Genomic DNA, 17,710 nt, shown 5'->3' with positions numbered 1-17,710 from the left:
TCCTCGTGTGTTGCGTAGTTGCATGGCTAAAAAGAATACAGTCTGTAGCTTTGTATAGTTAGCTCAGCTTTGACAATACATCACTGAAAACTGTTGAAATACTTTATTTGTCCTTGTCATTTGTTTCTCAGCACATGAAGTAAGTGTTTTAATAGATAATTTCCCCAGAGCAATGCTCATAACGCTCGTTAGCACTGTTAATGATGATGAACTAGCTCCAGTACACTGAATAATATCAGGGGGTATTACTGTGAAAACACCCATTTATTTCCTTCAGTGGTCTTAATGTTCTATGGCCAGACTGGTCTTGGTAATGCAGATGAATCATATTATTCATGCCTCACCCTCAGCTGAGCATGTTATTCTCATTAGCTGGAATAGACTACATTTTTCATCAGCTGGACGATTATTTTGCTGTGAGAGATTAGTTGAGAATCATGAGCATAAGCAACACAATATGCTAGGCTTCTTAAACCTTTCCAGTTTGGGACTCACATGAGCAATTAAGCAACATTTGTCACAGAAGGATGCAGTAGCATGCTAGCCACCAGCTAATTTAGGATTCACACTCATCTGGATGCCACAAGGAAATTGTGATGTTTAACCTCATGTGATTTGACATTTTTTTGTGTTTTAAATGCCAGTGGATTCCTCATGAGTTTGATTCAAACAATAAGCTTTTTGCATCTGCTTCATAGTCCTCAGCTGATACTGTCACCTGTGTGAGTCCTCAGATCGGTAGAACTCCATTGTCCATTTTAAATTTAATCAAAGTAGTAAAATCAATGAATTAAACACAAAACAACAAAACCAGTTGTTGTGAATCAAAATCAGTGTGGAAAAATTACCTTCTGTTAAACCTTTTTCTTCTTTTTCTTTCTCTTTCTCTTCTCTTCACACATCTTCACACCCAACCTTAATGCTTTTCTTATTACGACTGTCCTTCATGGGCCCTAAAGGCTCCGTCCTAATATGGCCATTGACCACTTTATGAGCCGTGTCAACTGATGAGGAAACACCTATAAGGACAAGAAGCAATTCATATATGCTAAATTTATATCTATTCTCACATTATAGTCCAATGAGATATATACAGTGCAGTCACTGACTGCCCTCTGCTGTCTTTGATATTCACACCTGGAAGAATCTAATGAATATTTGCATATTCATCCCCTCACAGCTGAAAACATGGTATGGAAAGGGTGATGTTTAACTCAAGTGTCTCATTTTATGAAGTTTTCGATTGCACACTGTGAGACATAATCATCAAACTGTGAAAATGCAACATGTGAAAAATACCCTGAAGATGACATAGTGGTCTACAGCTGTACTGCAGCATTTATTTCCCCTTTGTCCACTCAGCAGTTATTTTAGGATGATCAGTGGATGTTTCATCTTCTGTCACTGTTTACACAGACGTGTCTTCTCCTGGTTTTGTGGAATATAACTTGATGAAACCTGCTGCATTTTGATAAGCTAATCTGATTTGATTTGTAGCCTATGAAGGTGTTATGGGGTTTGTAAAATAATGCACCCACAGAAGAATCCCCTATCGCTCCCTTTTAAGTATTTACCAGTTCATTCCTAACAACATATCTACATAAAAAAGACTCCTCTAATTCATCATATGAAATGCCATAAAACTTAAAATTGTAAACATCCTGAAAATAAGGCTATCCTCACACAGTTTATCAAATTCACCCAGTTCCACTGTGTTTATCCCAATTACGAGAAGAATTTGCCATCTTTGTTAGAGGTAAATAAACACATACAGACCATTTCTGAGATAAGGATTGATTCACACAGACACTGTAGGCATAGATAAATAATTGCATTATAAGTAAATAGTCTAAATAGATAAACAGATATTGGAAAGAAGTGGCTGTGTCAGTGTGGCCATGCCAACAGCAACAACCACAGCGAGGTCAGAGACAGGGGGGAGAGTGGACGTCAGGGCAGGGGAGTGGATGTTTGTGAATGTCTTTGTGTGTGAAAGTGGAGTGGAGGGGAATATTAAGGAATCAGCTTCATTAACTGGATAAACAAGTATAAGACAGACTCATTATATAAATGGCACTTTCGATTTTAAAGTAAAAAAGAATCTAGCTTCATCGATGTGGTTAAAGTAATCAAAATCAACTCAATAACCTCAGAAGAGGTTAAACCTTCACCCTGGTTTGTACGCTGCCCTTTTGTTTCCATACAGTTTCCATCACTCCCAGTCTCTAAGTGTGAACATTTGCGGTAATGTGATTAACTGTTTTCTGTATAAGCTGTGACAAATGTGTTCAGTTTATTGCCTGTCATCTTAATGCTAAACAACTACACATGGGTGTAGAAAATGAATAGATTATATAGGACAATAGAATCCTTCAATGAATTGCATTTTGCAGCTTGCACCCAGACTAAAATCTGAAATATATGTTTACTGAATCAAAACACTGTGTCATTTTGTCTGACAGCTTCTGCCCCAGCTCCGAATCATCATCATTGTTCTCTCCATCATCACCTACTTGCATCATCATCATCATCATCACCATTATGATGAACTTCAACAGTACTGAGTCCTGGGTTTTTATCAATACTTCATTCCCCATCCTGCCTGTAATAGCCAGTCCCACTAACAGGAGTGGCATGGAAGCTTATCTTCAAAGACTAGCTCATTTAGATGAGGGGCTTTACAATGACTTCTACGGCCTCTGGATCGCGCTGATGGTCATAAACTCTCTCATATTTCTGGTAGGAACGTTTTACAGAGATGTTTTTGATGTTGTACATACACATGCTCTCTTACAACTACACTACCCTGCGCAAACTCTAATTTTCCTCTCCTTTACTTCATGTCTCTCTCGCTCTTCCAGGTGGGGATGGTGCTCAACACAGTTGCACTTTACGTTTTCTGTTTCCGGACCAAGCAGAAGACCACCTCAGTGATCTACACCATCAACCTGGCAGTGACAGACCTGTTGGTGAATCTCTCTCTGCCGACTCGCATCCTGCTCTACTACAGTGGAGGAGCATGTCTCACCTGCTCCTACCTGCATATCTTCAGCTACTTTGTCAACATGTACTGCAGCATCTTGTTTCTAACCTGCATATGTGTTGACCGTTACCTTGCAATCGTGCAGGTGGGTTTTTTTCTGTAGTTTGGTGACAGAATCGGTCTCATTTATGTTCTCCGAAACCTAAATTGTCCCTTTGCAACATGCAGGTGTTATTAACTTATTCTCCTATGCCCTTGCAGGTTGAAGCTTCCCGTCGGTGGAGGAACTCCAGTGTGGCCAAATGTGTGTGTGTCTCTGTCTGGCTGTTTGCCATCGTGGTCACCTACTCCTTCCTCTCCTCTGCTTTTCAGCATACAGGCTGCTGCCTCTCAAAGCTCCTCTTTCTTACCATCACTGAGTTCTTTCTACCCCTCGTCATCATTGTGGTCTTCACCTTGAGGATTATGTGGGCCCTTGCGGACCGCCGTCTGATGCAGCAGAGCAGGTATAAACACTTACATTAGCAGAAGAAAGGAAAGAATACAGAATACCATGTGATTTCAGGTATTCGGGCCTTATTTGCTTGTATTTGGTGCTGAACAAGTTTCAAAACTTAAAATGAAGCTTTTGACACAAGGACATATCATACAAGAACAAAAGGACTAGGGGGAGTGACTCAGATTTGCAGCTCTGAGCAGCTGATGGGATGTCACAGTGATAGTTTTACCTGTGTTCTCTCAGGGAGAGGAGAAGGAGGGCTGTCCAGCTGCTGACCACAGTGCTGATAATCTTCACTGTGTGCTTCACACCCTTCCACATAAGACAGGTGAGTGAGCGACAGGTATGACAGATTAAATGTGAAATCATCATCATGTTTTTTGTGGCCTTTTAACTCTCGAGCAGTCCCAAGATGTCTGTCGCTGCTTTTATTATTATTTATTTATTATTTATTTTATTATTATATTTTTTTTTGGCTATGGTAATGCAATGGATGTTCTGTCTTTTTGTGTTGTAGGTGGTGGTGTACTTCTACCCCGAGATGCCTCATCATGTGATTGTCTACCACTTAACCGTCACTCTCAGTAGTTTGAATAGCTGTATGGATCCTGTTGTCTACTGCTTTGTTACAAATAATTTCCAGGTAAGACTTGAATCTCTTCTTTACTCTCTTTCTTATCATCATTCCATTCATCCCAACATCCTTCCTCTCTACCACCTGTACATTTATCCATTCATCCTTGCCTGCAGCCATCCACCACTCATTTATTCACTTATTGATTTCCTGAATGATTTAGAGCCTCTTTCTCTCCCAGGCCACTATGAGACATCTTTTCCGTCGTGCAGATCCCGAGCAGACCAGCGGAGACATCATCAGCATGCAGCACAGTTCCAAGGCCTCAGGAGCAACGGCCAACGCCATCACAAATAATGTGATCATGATGACCAAGATCCATACAGTGTAAAATCCCCTTTCTTATGGGGTAAGGAGAACTACAGAGATGCCACAGTTGTCTGGGGAACTGTGGTTGATATGTCTGGACTCTGCAGCATACTGACCACTGATAACGGCATCAGTTTGTAATGGTACAGTGCTGAGAGCTCAGGATTGGCAGCTAATGCTGTCCACAATCATTTAATATTGACCAAAAATCTATTCATAAAAAGTGAGATACAAACAAAGCCGGTTCAGCAGCTTAAAAACTTTTACGAACTACTTGAATAAATTACAACACTGACAAGAGACAAATTTAGTCTGCACCCCAACGTTATCATCATGCCAATAGCACCCTCTCATTACTTTTCAGCCATGACACTTCCAAATTCAATACACCAATGACAATGATAGCCACTTTTGTGCAGCAGAGGGCAACATTGCACTCTCATTCAAAGACTATTACAGTATAAGACCAAAGACAATTTTATTAGTCAGGTGGAAGCTCCTTGGATAAACAGGGAGCACCTACATTGTGAATGTTTGAACAGGGGTTGTTGGGCTGTAATCACATTGTTTTATTATAACAAAGTCTGATATTACATGCTGTTGAATGAACACTGTAATTTCATCAACAATGACCAGAGCCTCTCTTGGCAGGAAAAAAAAAAGTCACATTAAACGACATTTGAAAAAGTAGGGTGAAATTTGATCTGGTTATTTTACTTGTCTGATGTTAATGGGATCAAGTTCTAGTGGATGAGTAATAGATGAATGTAATATTGTCGTTTGAGCTTCAAATGTAAAATCAGTCTTAAAAAAGTCTTTAAAAAAACGAGAACGATAAGTAATTAAAGTTTCATTATTGCAATTTGAAATGTTTTACGTCTTTTCAATTGATTGATTTATTGTTTTTATACTATTATCGCTTAGTTTTGTTTTATTGGTATTGGTATGATTAATGAGAAATGAATATAGCCTACTGTAGGTACACCATAGTAAACATTGTAACTGTAATTCCTTATACCCCGTAGGTGAGTAACTTGCTCACGTCATTGATGTTCCCGTTTGACCACGCCCCGCTTTGTTACTGTGGAAACCAATGAGACTGATGAGTGTAGTAAACCAGATAGTCACTCAGTTAGCTGGTAAAGGTTAGCCAGATTGCTAACTCAAATCGAGTTATGCATCAGCGTTATCGCAAATGTTTAAAAAGCGGAAGTGGCTCTATTTCATCTTGAAGGGAGTAATATCTCAGGTATGTTACATTTTCCTGTCTCCATTTTGAGTGGGTCTCTATGTCGCAACTTGCTAATGTTAGCTGTCAAATGTATTAGCCAACGTAGCTCGCTAATGGAACGTTGATCCCGCATGTCAAACCTCAGTCAGTGAAGTTGATGTGTCCAGAGTCAGGTGTTTTGATCCAACCGGACGAAAACACGTAACTATCACCGTGTGCGCCATCCTCACACCCTTAAATGGACTGATAATGCCTCGTTATTAACCTTGTAGACTGTAGAGCGGGTTGGTTGGAAGCTCAGGTAAGAGTTCAGCGTTAGAAAGAGCTGTCTCTTAGCTAAACATGTCGTAACTGGTCCAGCAAGCCCCTTAGACACACACACCTAACGACCATGAATTCCTTTGAGGAACACTAATTTTCAACTCGACTTAGGGGAGGTAAAAAACTTCTATACAGCTGTTACTGCACACAGGAACATGTTATTCTGTCACTCTGTGAGAACATAACGTCAAAAAATGCACGTGGCTGTCCCAAATCTATGGTTTTAAAGCTCAGTTTATTATGTTTAAACATTAACCCTTACGTGACCTAACCTTTATTTGGGATACATTTCATTTGTTTACCTCAGAAAAGGCAGACACAAAGTCACTGAATAAAGACGACAAAGAAATGGTTCTTATCTACTGTATATCCCAAAAATCAAGTCACATCGCAGTTATATGGTTTGTATCAACCCCAGGGGCATGGGATCTACCTGTTTTAACTGAGACCAATTATGCGACAGCTATGGTTTTGCAATATGGGTTGATTTCTTAATGTGGCTTTTGTTCATTCCTCTGATGCCTTTTATAGTCTGCTTGTTAAGCAGTTCAAAGTGTATGCGTTCTGGTGATATCACTGAGTTTAACAGATTCAACAAAATATAAAAATGGAAGTCATTATAGCAATTTAAAGCACTTAAGGTGTGGCAAAACTGCTTGATCCCTCTTTCCTTTATAATGTTATATGATACACATGACAAGTCTATATCCTCCATATACTGTTAGTTCTGTATAACAGGATATGTTATACATTGAGTGTAAACTTGTTGCCAGTGTACTTCCTCGGAGCAGGGCAGCATTTTTCTAAAGCCAAGGGATATTTTGTTTCCCTTTATGGAGCCCAACTGCACTGAAACATTTTACACATGGGAGCCTTCTAGTATTTGGCCCTTGACCCCATATTAACAAAATACAAATATTTAAAGTATGAACAGCAATTCAGAAAATACTTTAAGAATGGGCATGTTAAAATCAATGCATTTATAGCTTCAGTTAATTGTCTAACTGGTTTCTGTTTTTCTGCAGGTTGCTGTGTGACTCAGTGGGTTTTCACATGCTTTGACCCTGACTTGCCCTGAAGTACACTTTGATGCACGTGCACAGACCTCTGCTGACCCACACTCTAATCTTCAAATCAATCCAAATACTGCATGCACACCACTTCCAACACACACTGACTGGCAGCAGCAAACGCAGTTGCAGACCTACTCTGCCTCTTACCACAAACTGAGCTACTGGAAACCATAATACACATATTGCTACCCCTCTCCTCCCACCTCTTCTGCTCCTCCCCTCTGCATACCTCTGGAGCTGTGCTCTGCTCTTCCTGAATTTTGAATTTGTGCAAGCCACAGTGAGGAACACTTCTACTCTCCCGCTGAGTTACTAAGCCGTGCACACTGGTCACTGGTCAAAAGATGGCCACAGGATAAAACATATTTTTACCACATCAATTTTTTGGACACATTAATCTCATTTTAATGATGATTCCTGCCTCCTCCTCAATCATTTTCAGTTCTTTGGTTTCAAACGCAGAACATGCTGACCAGCAGAAATGCTCGCTGATTACTCTTTCTGGATATCTTGGGCTCCTCTTAAACAGCGAGTGATCAAGATGAAAACCATGGACATTAGATGTTCTTTTAGCATATTATAACATAGTAGAGCGTGCTAACATATAAAGGAAAATAGCAATAAGTGGTATACACTAATATATAGCGACCATCAAGCAAAATAAATGGTTCCTCTGAAGTCAAACCATGCTGAAAAGGGCGAAGAAGCAGAGGAGAGGGAGACTTCTGGCCTTCCGGAGAGGAGAAAACCTAAGGAAGAAGTTGAAGAGAATGAGAGTGAGAGTGAGAAGGAGGTGGAGGAGGAGGGCAGAGGCAAGCAGATCCCTCTGCATCGATGGGTAATGCACGGGGCAGTGATGTTTGGACGTGAGTTCTGCTACGCCATGGAAACAGCTTTGGTGACGCCAGTGCTGCTGCAGATAGGTAAGGAGATGCAATACAGTCATACTGAGACAAACACACTCTTGCTCTTCTCCCGCTCAAGCAAATGTTTTAGAAATGTTAAAGATATCTAAAGATGAGAATTCAGCAATATTGACAGCCCCGGAACGTCCACTTTTTAAGTGTTACTCTTACTTACTTTTTCAACTGTGGTAAGTGTGGAACACAGACATTAAGAACTTGTATTAAAACAACTTATACATGACAGATGGATAAGTGCCAACAAAAAACACATACCTGTCTAAATATACATTGCTCGACTCATTCAGAGGTAGCAGAGTTATTAGACCCTTCCCACTTAAAGTACACAGTGGTATGGTAATAGTGTTATCAGTATAGCCATATGATGTTTCAGTGCTGGTGTTTACAATAACTGTAATGTGTAGCATGTTCTGTTTACCCTGTCAGGTATCTTAGGTTGCAGTTTGTTTGTGGCAGTGTTCCCCAGGTTAGTGTCAGGGATCTGGAGGATCAATAATTTGTCCAGATGAGCATCTTGTTGATGGTTCATTTTCTTTATATAAAAGTTCTTGGGTTTGAATTGTGATGAAGGCTGTCACAGCTATCCTAAAAGAGATTCCCATCAGTCTAATTTCCAGCTGCAACAGTAGTCGTAGTAGCAGTCAGGTAACAGCAACAACAACAATGTGGAATTCTACTGTCATTGCGTTAGCCAGGCTGGATCTATTGATCACCCACCAATGTGTCATGTAACCTGTGTGCCCAGCAGTAGCCAACACGGGCTATGCAGTTAAATGTCAGGTTTGCCACCATAGCAGAAATTGAACAAAGGCATTTTTTCCCTGGCTAGGTATTACAAGAATGTCTAACACAGCACATTTCACTCACACAGTTTTCACAATATTGTAAGAAAGACATTTTTTTTAAAAACCTTTAACCATACCCCATTCAGGGTGTTTTTGGAGGCATCCAATTTTGCTTTGGTACTATAAAAGTAATCTTTATGGTAAATGCCACAGAGTCAGTTAACATTGCAGTTTAATGTATCCTTTATGGTGTCCGTATGCTAAATGGGCCTAGAGTCCAATGATAGACCCTCAGATAGAAAAGACATTTAGTATGGCATAGATGACGATTATTGATATTGATTATTGGTCAAAATAGTCTACTAGCAGTAACATGACCTGCCACACTTCAAGTTTGGAATGAATCTTTTCCAAGGGGTGTCCTTTAAAGAGGAAGAAGTGCACAAAAGGCAAAAAAGTAGTAGACTCTGTAGACTGCATCTTTGTTTCCTTGCTCTATCCATTCAGTGATGCAACAGTGTGTGGCAACACCACCTTCAGAAAGATTAACATGTTAAGCTTGGATGAAGTACTCCCAGTTTAAAAAGTTGAAACATTAGCTTTGTGTTTTTACAAGGTTTACTTTGCTATTGACAGCACTGTAAAATCTATATCAATCTATAGTTTGCTGAATTTCCCAGAGAACTTCAAGCATGATCATACATTTATTACTACAGTCTCTCTTGGATTGTCTTTTAGCACAGTAGATGTATCAGGTGGACTCTTATCAGCATTTTTAGGGCAGTGAATCCATACGTTGTTAAACATAAGCATGGATTAGTTCGAATGGGACTTATTATGACTGTCTCAAGGCTACACAGGACCATTTGGTTGTTTATTTTTTATTGAGTACAAATTTTCATGGCATGATTCATCACCATTGATGCAATTATACCACTCCTCATTTTGCTAGCAACAACAGGAAAACCAATGAAGTAATCCTTGATTTTGTAATGTCTGCTTAAATAACTAAATAATTATAATAATTTAGCTAAAGTCATACAAACTCTGCCAAAGAAGAGTACTGTTCCCTGCTGAATGTCTGATCATTCTGAAAAAAAAAGAACTGTATGTTGAATCTTTTTAATACAAACAGTGGAATTTGGATTCTAGTTTTCTCAGCTTGGAGAGAGGCACAGCAAAATGTATTAATCAGTCTCCAGTCTGTGAACAGTGAGCTGAAGTGTGACTGCATTGTCAGCCACTGCAAAGTGCTGTAGCTTTGCAACACTGAACCCAAGCATGATGTATGTTCAGCTCCTTGTGACACAAACCTACCTAATGAGTGTGTCATAGTTTTGCTTAAAGTTATGTTCACTTACAGTGTTACTCACCAAAACACACTGTGTGTATCCTTCAGGTCTAATGAAAGTGTTGAATGCATTTCCTTCCTCATTAAATATTTGTAGAGCCAATTGTTTTTAAACCTGCATTGTTTGCGTCCGTGTCTGTCTGCATGAGTGACCTCGTCCATATGCATGAAACAAACAAAATGGAGACCAACTCATAAAAAAACTGCTCCATAATGCTACTCAAGGTTAAAAAAATCCTCAGGGAACCTTTAAATCTTCCTGTAGGCCTGTTGACAAAAGAGAATGTGCAGCAGTGGGACAGGGAGACAAAAAGCAAGAGTTTTTTCCTATTGCAATGCAGTCATCTGTTGTTGTGTTGACTTAAGAGAGAGGGAAGGCAGGAGCAGAGCAAGGCAACATGGGTAACAAGTTGTTCCCGTGAGAACCAGTAGGCTCACCCAGCCAGCTGACTGGATTCAAATGCATCAGATTTTTACATTAAAACTAAAAGCCCATGTCTTTATATGGGGTGGAAAATTAGGATATTTTCATCTAGCAGAGACTGCTTTTTTTTTAACTTTTTTTTTTACTGTAACTGATGTGCATAGCTATGCATACGTTTTCATACAATATCATTAAAAAGTTTGGACACACTCCTATCCTTGGGAAAGTGTGTCCAAACTTTTGACTGGTACTGTACAAGTGTGCCAAACTGGTACAGTATAAACTGTCCTACCACATTGGTATTGAACTGGCTACAGAAATGTGTGTTGAGTGTTTCCTGATTTCATTTGAGAGCATGATAAAGCCTAGTCTTTACTTATGACAGGGCCAACTGGAGGTGATTTCACCACTTTCCTGGCTGGTTGGTGTGTATTTCTGTCTGTGTTGTAACAGGCCACCTCATTATCTGAAATGTTCCTGCTGCCCTCAAAGCCAATGGTAGAGGAAGCTGTTTAAGAGCACTAGTGGTTCCTCAGCTACGCATTGGTATGCAAGTGCTGTCATGTGCTATGCTTTTATAAACAATGGAACACAGGAAAACTTTCACCTTTTGTGCAGAGAAAAAAAATGAAGAAAAAAAACTTCTCTGCCCAGACTCCAACTGCTCCCACTGGTTTAGTTATTCTGGGAAGTTCCTGCAAGACAAATATATGAATAGGTTGATGTGTTTTGTACCAAGTAATTCAATACAAAGGACATTTAACCTAATAATATAAGCCGATAGTTAAGTAGTCTGAGTTAAAGATAAGGTTCATGATAAAAACACTAAGTAAAACAAATTAAACTCGAATGAAAACTTTTGACAGATCTAAAAAAACGAACACAAAAGACGAACTGAATTAGATGCAGCAAAGAACGTTTCATGTTATGCTGCCTGAATAAAAGCACTAATGGTGAAACATTTAATATTTTTAGCTTGAAACATATTTGTCTTCAGTTTTTCTATTTGCACTTGATATTTGTTGATTTATAGGGCCTGTTAGCAAATGAAACCATTACTATTTCATCAAGTGTCCTCAAATGTCTTTTGTATCATTTAACTGTGTCTTAGGAAATACTGGGAAGACTCAAATCTGTATTGTGAAAGCACTGACAAATTAGCAACAGTTGCTGTAATGATGTGGTTTATTATATTAACTTAGTAACAGTGTGATCAAATATGAAAAGGTATATAGAGACTGATATAAGTTAAAGCAATGCACTTGGGTCAATCCCCTGCTCATGTAAAAAAAAAAAAAAAGAAGTAATCTTGGCTTTAATCTAATTGTACTTTCTTAAGCTGAATATAGCTATTGTTCTGTTCTTTATTGTTTCCAGGCCTTCCTGAGCAATATAACAGTTTAACCTGGTTCCTCAGTCCCATCCTTGGTCTCATCTTCACCCCTGTGATCGGCTCAGCCAGTGACCGATGTACTCTGCGATGGGGCCGGAGAAGACCATTCATCCTGGCCCTGTGTGTTGGTGTGCTGCTGGGAGTGGCACTGTTTTTAAATGGATCATTAATAGGTAAATAGGAAGTGTCAAAGAAGATCTCCACTTCCAAATGATTATAGTTATTGTTTAACCACATCTGTATATATGTTGTGGTGTTCTTTCAGGCCTCTCCATTGGTGATAGCCTAGGCAGCCAGCCAATCGGCATTGTCCTTACTGTATTAGGTGTGGTGGTGTTGGACTTCTGTGCTGATGCCTCTGAGGGACCAATCAGAGCTTACCTTCTGGATGTTGCTGACACTGAGGAGCAAGATATGGCCCTGAATATTCATGCCTTCTCTGCTGGTAAGACATGCTTATATGAACACTAAGACACACAAAGACCGTCCACATGGATCTGTATAAATATCAGCTCTTCAAGAAAACATCTGCAAGGAGTGCATATATGTACATTCTCAAAACTTGCAAATGATCTCAGAATTTGAGCTTTAAATGTTTTAAACATGTCAACAATATAGCCTCAGATATATTAATGTATTTGTCCATGTGCATCTGTTTCTATCCCTGTTTCTCCAGGGCTCGGTGGAGCAGTGGGCTACATGTTAGGTGGTCTAGACTGGACTGGCACAGCTCTGGGGCAAGCATTTAAATCACAGGAACAGGTCCTCTTCCTGTTTGCAGGCATCATCTTCATTATATCTGTAACACTGCACATGTTCAGTATCCCTGAGCGACCTTTCACTCCATCCTACCAGCTTAAAGCCATAGGAAGTGGGGAGTCTACCAGCCAGTTGTATTTCAAGCCCGTTGGCCACGTGCCACCTTCACTTGATGTGATTGCAGAGGAGGATGCTTCTGCTCAAGCCCCTTTCAGAGAGGATGACGAATCAGATCCTGAGGAAGGGGAGATTGATTTTCTTGCGGTGGAGCGAGTGCGGAGTAAGAGTGACTCAGTCTTAGCCATGCCAGATGCTACAATTGAGTTGGATTCCGACCTCGACCCAGATGCGCAACTTTTCCTGCCAGAAGTGCATCACTTTCTACCAGAGACGCAGGGAGAGTTAGAAGATGCTTTCAAGCCATCAGATCACAATATTTGCTCCTCATCTCCACATGCCCTTACTGATGTGATGGTCTTAGAACCTTCTGGCTCAGAGGACTTGCACCGTAGACAGGTGAAGTCAGATGATACAGTTGCAGATGTTTTTTGTGTTAGCTTAATGTGACTTTGAGACTGTGAAACAATTTATTGCCTGCACAGAAACAAATGTCATCAAGTGCCAATATCAACAAGTTATTTGATATGTGATTATTTTCAATAGGCAATATATGGAACTCTTCAGAGACTGAAAACCTCTGTACTGTTTTTCAGATATGTCATCTCATGTGGTCTCTATACATCTCCCCAATCACAGCAGGTCAAGGCTGCCAATGGTCTCAATGCCTGTTCGTCCTCTTCTGATCACTCCAATGCAATAAAAAGCCATGCTTCCACCAAGCCTGGGAACCGCCCCTCCAACTCCTCTGTTTCATCACAGCCACACAGACACACCTTCTACAGACAAGTACAATTGAATTTATCATTTTTTGAATTAATTAATGTAATCGACATAAATGTTTGCTACACATTGCAGTTCAATTTGCAAATGTGAAAAAGCTGACAGCTTGTCTTTTTTTTCTCTCCAGCCTTCTTTTACTTTCTCGTACTACGGACGAGTAGGATCGCAGCGCTATCGACTGCGACGGGCAACACCATCGAGCCCTCAGCGAATCACCACCTCTCGCAGTCTGAATGATCTGAGTGACCTCCAGCAGTGCACAGACAGGCGAGAGATACATCTGTCAGCTAGCAGTCTGTCATCTGAGGGCTCAAGCAGTGAGGGAAGAGCAGACAAGGGTACAACTGTTCGACTGCTGTGGTTGTCCATGTTTAAGGTGAAGTAAATTGGAAACAAATTTTTCTTTTTCTCCTTTGTTACCATTGCACTGCATCACATTTAGTAAGCAAAGTGTCTACTGTTGCAGATTAACAAAGCAAACATTTTTGTGGAACTATTTTCACCTGCTCGTCTTGATTCCTGTTTTTTTTTTTTTTTTTGCCCACTGTAGATGCCGAGGCAATTGTGGAGATTGTGCATATGTCACCTCCTCACGTGGTTCTCCATTATAGCTGAAGCTGTGTTTTACACTGATTTCATGGGGCAAGTCATTTTCAAAGGAAATCCCAAGGTACACACTCGCACACACACACGCCCTCATTATTATTTAAAGAGAGTTGTACTAACTGACATCATTTGGTTTTTTTTATACCATGGAGACCACACAGTAGAGGAATACAGAACATATACACAGCTCACTAATTAGTAATTTATGTGAAATATAAACACTGCAATGTCAGTTATCCAGTCTTTTTGTCAAGTCAACATTGCTATGATAACATTGTTCCACTTTTTTCAGGCACCAGCCAATTCCACAAAGCTACAGAATTATCACAAAGGAGTACAGATGGGCTGTTGGGGACTGGTGGTCTACGCTGCTACTGCTGCTGTTTGCTCTGGTAAAACACAAATGCTGTTTCCATTTTTAGATCAGGATTCACCTAACTACACACAAAAGAAGTGGTGAGTGAACAATTAAACTTCCTTTCCCTTTTCTGACCCTCTTTCCACCCAGCCATCCTTCAGAAGTACCTGGATAATTTTGATCTGAGCATTAAGGTCGTCTACATCGTTGGAACTCTGGGATTCTCAATAGGTCTGTTAATATATAAGAATAAACAGCTGTGAGCAATAGAGTGTATTCCAGTAGATTTAGGAGCAGATGCTGATCGTCTCAGTAGGCATGTAGGTAGAGGGAAATTATATTAAGTATTAACGCTTTTATTACTCCCTATCTTAGGAACTGCAGTCATGGCGATCTTCCCTAATGTTTATGTTGCCATGGTGATGATCAGTAGCATGGGAATCATCTCCCTGAGTATCTCCTATTGTCCCTATGCATTACTCGGGCAGTACCATGAAATCAAAGAGGTATGTACACACACACACACACACACACACACACACACACACACACACACACACACACACACACACACACACACACACAAACAAAAAGCTATTCATCCATGTTATATAGTTTTCATGTATCATTTTTTCTTGGTACTAACAGGTACTTAACAGAATTTTGAAATGTGTTATGTAGCATTGTTCAGTCAAGTGTAAGAACATTACAGCAATTGCAGTCGATGTGATATAGTCCTATTTGTTCTGTCTTGTCTCCTGGGACATTCATGATGTAGCTGTTGTCACACAAATCATTAGCCTCAGCCCTACATTATTTAAGGAAAATGTAATTTTATTTAACATCAAATGCTTATCTTACTGAAAGCCAAAAACATTTAATCTGAAAACCTATAAACTGAAAATCTAGAGAGACAATATTCGGGCTGAAGTTACAATCTCTCCTCTTGTTTACCTTTCCTCAGTACATTCACCACAGTCCAGCAAACACTCGGAGAGGTTTTGGTATTGACTGTGCCATCTTATCCTGCCAGGTGAGCATTCACACTTTTTAGACCCAAATTTAAGTTTCCTGTTTGCTCTCAACTTAAACTGATGCAGCAGTAATACACAGGTTACATTTAGTAAGTGGAACCAGCAACACCCAAACGTGAGGTGATTCTTGATCTTCTTTGAATGAATCCACAGAGTGCATGGTTTAGGCTGTGGGCTGTAATAACACGGCGGTGGTAATGAGAATTGGTGAATGCCATTACAGTTTGTATCACAGTACTTTTCTCCATTTCCAGGTCTATATCAGCCAGATTTTGGTTGCGTCCACCCTGGGAGCTGTGATAGAGGCAGTTGGCAGCGTGCGGGTCATTCCTGTAGTGGCCTGTGGAGGCTCCTTCCTTGGCTTCCTTACTGCCTGTTTCCTCGTCATTTATCCTGACATGGAGCCCAGCAGCTCAGAGCAGGACCAGGGCTTGGTGGATACGTCTGGAGATTCAGACCAGAATAATGAAAGAACCAGTGACCAGAGACTGGCTCTGCTGAGCATCACAGACGGAGACAGTTTAAAGATGACAGAGAATCACTCTGTTGCATAAGCATGAAGACGGAGCATAGTTAAGGTTTATCCTCACCAAGTACAAGCCATAGCATGCGAGGATTATACCAAATGCGTCTAATTTACATATTTGACAGTCTGTGCTTTTCTAAAGGAGGAAAGATATCAAAAGAGGGGAAACATGACAGAAAGTTGATGACCCATTTACAGAAATATGGGAAGGATGGATTTGGCTAGATATCTTCTTGGAGTAGAGGACTGAATTAGCTCAGTTTTAGGCTGCTCTGCTTGTCCTGTTGCTACCTCAACCCTAATACAGGGTTTCTGCGGGTCCATAAAAAGTCTAAAATCCAATAAGTCTTAAGTCTTAAATTTAACTTGTTGAAATCTGCAGAAACCCTGTAATAAATACATATAAATGTTTGGATGGATAGATGTAAGCCATTAAAACACAGAGCCACGTAACAGTGATTTGGTCAGACTGTTGAAACCCACTTAGCTCAGACTACTGAGGCAAACACAAGCCTTTATTGCGAAAACATAAATGGGAAGCACACGAGGCACTTTCTATCTCACTTCTGAACAGCACTGTCACACTGATGCTCCAGAATGTTTGACCTTTGACTTCACGGAAGCTGCTCTATAATTGCTATTCGGACAATTGTGATGCTGTAAAGGTGTTACTTTGTGTAGCTCTGCATTACATGTAGACTGAATACAGATGTGTATATTAGTTCCAGTCTGTTCTGGGAATACCTTGAAATAACATTGTTATTTTATGTCACAAAGTTTCCAAACTACGCGTATAATCTTATACATTTGTTGTAGACATACACAAAACAGTTTGTTTAATTTCATACACTTTTTTATTCACATTTATGGTGTTGGAACCTGATAACATAACAAGCTAGTCTGCAGTTCAAAGTGCTCTTTTATGATTTTTTTTAATGATCGCCTATACAGATGCAGCAAAATATTCTGCTATATTCTCCTTTCATGCCATGATAGACAGGCAACATGCTGTCATAATGTAGTTAAGATACTAAGCCTGCACTGTAGTTGATAGATGACAGATTTTTCACTGCCATTACCGTGAACCTACACTGTAAATGGTAGGTTCTCATGGCCTCTCATATTTGACCTCAAGGGGTTTTGGGTTTCAGTGTGATTATATTTCAGGGTGTCATTCATTTTGCTTGAATTCATTTTAAAGATGTTTCGAAATATACATTCCAAATAGTTGAAATGTTGAAATGGGAAAATAGTTAATGATGAGCTTATGTTTATCATAGCATATTTGTCATATACAGTCTTTGAAAAATAATTGGATAGAAATACTTATTTAGCCTTGTAAAAGGGATTGGCCTTTCTGTTTGTACTTTGTATTGGAGGCCTTGCTTTACATATTAGGTTACTGTGCCTTTCTGATCATATGACAGCTGTAAAACTCTGCCTTGCTGTACATAAAGGATATATAACAAGATAGATAGCACCCACACTGCCGTGTGTGAGTTAATCTCAGAATTACAGACCCTTTCCAAAAAATTAGAATATCATGGAAAAGTTGTTTAATTTCCATAATTCCATTCAAAAAGTTAAACTGACATAGATTA

The 17,710-nt window shown here is 39.8% G+C and overlaps 2 protein-coding genes across 3 annotated transcripts; both read left to right on the top strand.

The window, feature by feature from the left end:
• The first annotated feature begins 2,541 nt into the window (after positions 1-2,541).
• Positions 2,542-4,447, top strand: LOC111236801 (G-protein coupled receptor 20-like). Its single transcript, XM_022765661.1, has 6 exons — positions 2,542-2,739; positions 2,862-3,128; positions 3,245-3,489; positions 3,726-3,810; positions 4,000-4,125; positions 4,298-4,447. Exons 1-6 carry the CDS (start codon positions 2,542-2,544, stop codon positions 4,445-4,447), a joined length of 1,071 nt encoding a protein of 356 aa, XP_022621382.1.
• Positions 4,448-5,544: 1,097 nt separating this feature from the next.
• LOC111236819 (solute carrier family 45 member 4-like) lies at positions 5,545-17,670 on the top strand. Of its 2 annotated transcripts, none has more exons than XM_022765683.1 (13): positions 5,545-5,674; positions 7,003-7,973; positions 11,911-12,099; positions 12,192-12,371; positions 12,603-13,201; positions 13,445-13,591; positions 13,713-13,961; positions 14,136-14,255; positions 14,484-14,583; positions 14,700-14,780; positions 14,925-15,055; positions 15,514-15,582; positions 15,838-17,670. In XM_022765683.1, the coding sequence occupies exons 2-13, from the start codon at positions 7,715-7,717 to the stop codon at positions 16,135-16,137; spliced, it is 2,424 nt and encodes an 807-aa protein (XP_022621404.1). In that variant the 5' UTR covers positions 5,545-5,674; positions 7,003-7,714; the 3' UTR covers positions 16,138-17,670. The 2 variants fall into 2 exon arrangements, with proteins under 2 accessions (XP_022621404.1, XP_022621403.1); XM_022765682.1 differs by having other exon boundaries at positions 13,442-13,591.
• The last annotated feature ends 40 nt before the right edge of the window (positions 17,671-17,710 follow it).

The sequence above is a fragment of the Seriola dumerili genome, unplaced genomic scaffold (assembly GCF_002260705.1).
Source record: "Seriola dumerili isolate Sdu_G_001 unplaced genomic scaffold, Sdu_1.0 BDQW01000723.1, whole genome shotgun sequence".
NCBI lineage: Eukaryota > Metazoa > Chordata > Actinopteri > Carangiformes > Carangidae > Seriola > Seriola dumerili.
This window is presented reverse-complemented; position numbering and strand designations above follow the sequence as displayed.

Bases quoted from the DNA above. Each gene is read 5' to 3' on its own strand.
- LOC111236819 (XM_022765682.1), top strand. From the start codon at position 7,715: ATGGTTCCTCTGAAGTCAAACCATGCTGAAAAGGGCGAAGAAGCAGAG. The intron at 7,974-11,910 runs GTAAGGAGATGC...TATTGTTTCCAG, and splicing joins GCCAGTGCTGCTGCAGATAG to GCCTTCCTGAGCAATATAAC. The intron at 13,592-13,712 runs GTACAATTGAAT...TTTTCTCTCCAG, and splicing joins GACACACCTTCTACAGACAA to CCTTCTTTTACTTTCTCGTA.
- LOC111236801 (XM_022765661.1), top strand. From the start codon at position 2,542: ATGATGAACTTCAACAGTACTGAGTCCTGGGTTTTTATCAATACTTCA. The intron at 3,811-3,999 runs GTGAGTGAGCGA...TTTGTGTTGTAG, and splicing joins CACCCTTCCACATAAGACAG to GTGGTGGTGTACTTCTACCC. The intron at 4,126-4,297 runs GTAAGACTTGAA...TTTCTCTCCCAG, and splicing joins TTGTTACAAATAATTTCCAG to GCCACTATGAGACATCTTTT.